Below are 5,301 nucleotides of genomic sequence, written 5' to 3'. Positions count from 1 at the left end.
CGTCCCTTTACATGGCACAACAACGGGACTTGATATATTTTTAGCAGTTCAAAAATCACTTGAAAAATTTGGTGTAGATCTTAATAAATGTTCTTCGATTACAACTGATGGCGCAAGAAATATGACGGGTTTGAAGATAGGATTCGCAGGTCAATTAAAGCAGCGAAACAGTAACATTCCTGTTATACACTGTATAATTCATCAGGAAGCATTAAGTGGCAAAGTTGTACAATTATCAACAACTATGGCCACTGTGTCTAAAATAATAAACCTAATTAAAGGTGGACACAAATTCCTGACTCATAGGAAATTTCAATTATTTCTGCAGGAACATAATGCTGTTCACACAGATGTTCCGCTCGATTGCCCAGTACGTTGGCTTAGTGCTGCAAAATGTTTGGAAACATTTTTTTCGATAAGAAAAGAGATTTTACTTTTTTTACAAGAGGGAAACAACCCACAATATCAGGAATACATATCTCATTTGGAAGATATTACATTTCTTTCCGAACTTGCCTTTATTACAGATATAACTAATCAACTTAGGCTTCTCAATTTAAAGTTACAAAGAACAAATCAAAGTATTTCGCAATTAGTTAGTCATGTTGATTCTTTCCGAAGAAAATTACAGTTATTGAAATCTCATTTAAATAATGATGTTTTTCGTTTTTCTCCGTCATGCGAGATTCTTCTCAAAGAATACGGCAATAGCTGCAATTTTAAGGAATATATTCATTTCGTAGATTGTCTCATAGAAGAATTCGATACACGTTTTATTTGCTTCGAAAAACTTAGAACCGAATTAATTCTTTTCGAGAATCCCCTTACAGCGCCAATCGAAGAACAGCATCTTGACTTGCAGGATGAATTATGCGATTTACAATGTGACATTTCTCTTAAAATGGTTAAAGAAACCGGTCCTGATTTTTATAAAATATTGTCACAAACATCATACCCTAAGCTTCGTGATTTTGGACTTAGAATTTTTTCAATGTTTGGATCCACATATTTGTGTGAAACTTCATTTTCACAAATGAAATTTATAAAAAATGAAAAACGTTCTTCATTAAGCGATGATTCTTTACCGCGTCTTATGCGGCTTGCTACGTGCAATATGCAAATAGATATTTCTAATCTTCCTCCTAAAAAGTCCCAAAAGCTCTTATAATTTCTTATTTAATTTTGTTTCCGTTTAGTGGATTATCATCAGTGGATTAGGCCTACTGGGGATACCACTTAAAAAAAAACGCATCGACAATAGTACCTCGCGAGGTGATGTGGTAAGCTATTGTCAGCATACGTTTACAAGTGATACGCTCCTGAGCCTCGAACGGTTCGTAGGCTGCGCGCTGAACGTCGGGGCAAGGGGAATAGCGGTAGGCGGAGCCAGCTGAAAATCGGCTGGAAAGTGCAAATCTTGCCGGGCTCTGATTTATACTATATCTGCATTGGATATAATGTAATATACTGATCCCTTCCCACAGATCAATGTAATTTTGGTAACAATATCATTATTACTATATCTACATTAGATATAATGTAATATAATGATCCCTTCCCACAGATCAGTGTACATATAATAACAGTATCGATATTACTATATCTACATTAGATATGTAATATACATTTAATAACAATATCATTATTACTATATCTACATCAGATGGAATTTAATATACTGATTTAATCCCGCAGACCAATGTACATTTAATAACAGTATTGTTATTACGATATCTACATTAGATATGTAATATACATTTAATAACAATATCATTATTACTATATCTACATTAGATATAATGTAATATAATGATCCCTTCCCACCGGTCAATGTACATATAATGGCAGTATCGTTATTACTATATCTACATTAGATATGTAATATACATTTAATAACAATATCATTATTACTATATCTACATTAGATATGTAATATACATTTAATAACAATATCATTATTACTATATCTACATTAGATATGTAATATACATTTAATAACAATATCATTATTACTATATCTACATTAGATATGTAATATATATTTATTAACAATATCATTATTACTATATCTACATTAGATATAATGTAATATAATGATCCCTTCCCACCGATCAATGTACATATAATGGCAGTTTCGTTATTACTATATCTACATTAGATATGTAATATACATTTAATAACAATATCATTATTACTATATCTACATCAGATGAAATTTAATATACTGATTTAATCCCGCATACCAATGTACATTTAATAACAATACCATTATTACTATATCTACATCAGATGTAATTTAATATACTGATTTATTCCCACAGATCAATGTACATACAACAACAGTATCGTTATTACTATATCTACATTAGATATGTAATAAACACTTAATAACGGTATCGTTATTACTATATCTACATTAGATCTACTGCAATATACTGATTCCTTCCCACAGATCAATGTACATTGAATAACAGTATCATTTACACCAGAGCCCGGCAAGATTTGCACTTTCCAGCCGATTTTCAGCTGGCTCCGCCTACCGCTATTCCCCTTGCCTCGACGTTCAGCGCGCAGCCTACGAACCGTTCGAGGCTCAGGAGCGTATCACTTGTAAACGTATGCTGACAATAGCTTACCACATCACTCGCGAGGTACTATTGTTGATGCGTTTTTTTTAAAGTGGTATCCCCAGTAGGCCTAATCCACTGATGATAATCCACTAAACGGAAACAAAATTAAATAAGAAATTATAAGAGCTTTTGGGACTTTTTAGGAGGAAGATTAGAAATATCTATTTGCATATTGCACGTAGCAAGCCGCATAAGACGCGGTATAGAATCATCGCTTAATGAAGAACGTTTTTCATTTTTTATAAATTTCATTTGTGAAAGTGAAGTTTCACACAAATATGTGGATCCAAACATTTCGCTGCTTTAATTGACCTGCGAATCCTATCTTCAAACCCGTCATATTTCTTGCGCCATCAGTTGTAATCGGAGAACATTTCAATTAAGAATAATAATGTTTAACTTTCTCACTACGATCGTACTTTGATATGTTGCCTGGACAACAGCTTGTTATATCGTGCTTTGATATAACAGGCTGTTGTCCAGGCAACAATTACTATTACCAATTGTTTTCCAAACAATTATGAAGCAGTCGTAGCAAACACAGCAGATCGAGGCAGTGTTTAATCGTAGTGAGAAAGTTAAACATTTTTATTCTTCTTTTAACGAATCAACCTAGAGTAGAGGATGAATAATAAAAGGTATGTCCAAGATTTCGATCAATCTTGGGAAGTTAATTATTTCTTCAGTTTTATTTCCAATCAAACGATTTGTCTACTCTGTGGTTTTAAACCTTTGGTAGTAAAGAAGTTTATAATAGAGAGACATTTCAGAACTCGTCATTTGCTCGAATATTCCAATTATTCAAATACCGAAAAATTGAACATAATCGAAGGATTAAAGCTGGTTTACCAAGAAGGTGCACTACCACCTTCTATCAATTCTTCTTCTCAAAAATCTGTATTAGCTTCTTATGCCATTTCTTTACTTATAGCACAGAATGCAAAACCATTTAGTGAAGGTGTTTTTGTGAAGAATTGTATTATCGAAGCGGTAAAAGCTTTCGGTAATTCTTTAACACTTGAGGAAGCAATGAGCATTCCCCTTAGTTCAAAAACGGTAACTTCAAGAGTTACTGATATCAGTGCTTCTATTACGGAAAAATTAAAAAATCTTTTGCAGTCGTGTACATATTTTTCTTTATGTATCGATGAGAGCACTGATATTCGACACACGAGTCAATTAAGTATTTTTACTCGAATCGTGCAGAACGATTTCTCATGTGTCGAAGAACTGTTAGATTTCGTCCCTTTACATGGCACAACAACGGGACTTGATATATTTTTAGCAGTTCAAAAATCACTTGAAAAATTTGGTGTAGATCTTAATAAATGTTCTTCGATTACAACTGATGGCGCAAGAAATATGACGGGTTTGAAGATAGGATTCGCAGGTCAATTAAAGCAGCGAAACAGTAACATTCCTGTTATACACTGTATAATTCATCAGGAAGCATTAAGTGGCAAAGTTGTACAATTATCAACAACTATGGCCACTGTGTCTAAAATAATAAACCTAATTAAAGGTGGACACAAATTCCTGACTCATAGGAAATTTCAATTATTTCTGCAGGAACATAATGCTGTTCACACAGATGTTCCGCTCGATTGCCCAGTACGTTGGCTTAGTGCTGCAAAATGTTTGGAAACATTTTTTGCGATAAGAAAAGAGATTTTACTTTTTTTACAAGAGGGAAACAACCCACAATATCAGGAATACATATTTCATTTGGAAGATATTACATTTCTTTCCGAACTTGCCTTTATTACAGATATAACTAATCAACTTAGGCTTCTCAATTTAAAGTTACAAAGAACAAATCAAAGTATTTCGCAATTAGTTAGTCATGTTGATCCTTTCCGAAGAAAATTACAGTTATTGAAATCTCATTTAAATAATGATGTTTTTCGTTTTTCTCCGTCATGCGAGATTCTTCTCAAAGAATACGGCAATAGCTGCAATTTTAAGGAATATATTCATTTCGTAGATTGTCTCATAGAAGAATTCGATACACGTTTTATTTGCTTCGAAAAACTTAGAACCGAATTAATTCTTTTCGAGAATCCCCTTACAGCGCCAATCGAAGAACAGCATCTTGACTTGCAGGATGAATTATGCGATTTACAATGTGACATTTCTCTTAAAATGGTTAAAGAAACCGGTCCTGATTTTTATAAAATATTGTCACAAACATCATACCCTAAGCTTCGTGATTTTGGACTTAGAATTTTTTCAATGTTTGGATCCACATATTTGTGTGAAACTTCATTTTCACAAATGAAATTTATAAAAAATGAAAAACGTTCTTCATTAAGCGATGATTCTTTACCGCGTCTTATGCGGCTTGCTACGTGCAATATGCAAATAGATATTTCTAATGTTCCTCCTAAAAAGTCCCAAAAGCTCTTATAATTTCTTATTTAATTTTGTTTCCGTTTAGTGGATTATCATCAGTGGATTAGGCCTACTGGGGATACCACTTAAAAAAAAACGCATCAACAATAGTACCTCGCGGGTGATGTGGAAAGCTATTGCCAGCATACGTTTACAAGTGATACGCTCCTGAGCCTCGAACGGTTCGTAGGCTGCGCGCTGAACGTCGGGGCAACGGGAATAGCGGTAGGCGGAGCCAGCTGAAAATCGGCTGGAAAGTGCAAATCTTGCCGGGCTCTGA

At 33.8% G+C, this 5,301-nt stretch overlaps 1 protein-coding gene across 1 annotated transcript; it reads left to right on the top strand.

Annotated features, from left to right (window-relative positions):
- Nucleotides 1–3,254: 3,254 nt before the first annotated feature.
- LOC123988913 (general transcription factor II-I repeat domain-containing protein 2B-like) lies at nt 3,255–5,039 on the top strand. Its single transcript, XM_046289670.1, has 3 exons — nt 3,255–3,268; nt 3,317–3,686; nt 3,837–5,039. Exons 1-3 carry the CDS (start codon nt 3,255–3,257, stop codon nt 5,037–5,039), a joined length of 1,587 nt encoding a protein of 528 aa, XP_046145626.1.
- Nucleotides 5,040–5,301: the final 262 nt, after the last annotated feature.

Source organism: Osmia bicornis, unplaced genomic scaffold (genome assembly GCF_907164935.1).
Source record: "Osmia bicornis bicornis unplaced genomic scaffold, iOsmBic2.1, whole genome shotgun sequence".
NCBI classification, from domain to species: domain Eukaryota; kingdom Metazoa; phylum Arthropoda; class Insecta; order Hymenoptera; family Megachilidae; genus Osmia; species Osmia bicornis.
The sequence above is the reverse complement of the archived record's forward strand: the minus strand, read 5'-3'. Positions and strand labels throughout refer to the sequence as shown.

What these genes read in the sequence shown, in the direction of transcription:
- LOC123988913 (XM_046289670.1), top strand. An exon ending in TTCCCCTTAGTTCAAAAACG is followed by an intron (nt 3,687 to 3,836) that starts GTAACTTCAAGA and finishes CGAATCGTGCAG; the next exon opens with AACGATTTCTCATGTGTCGA.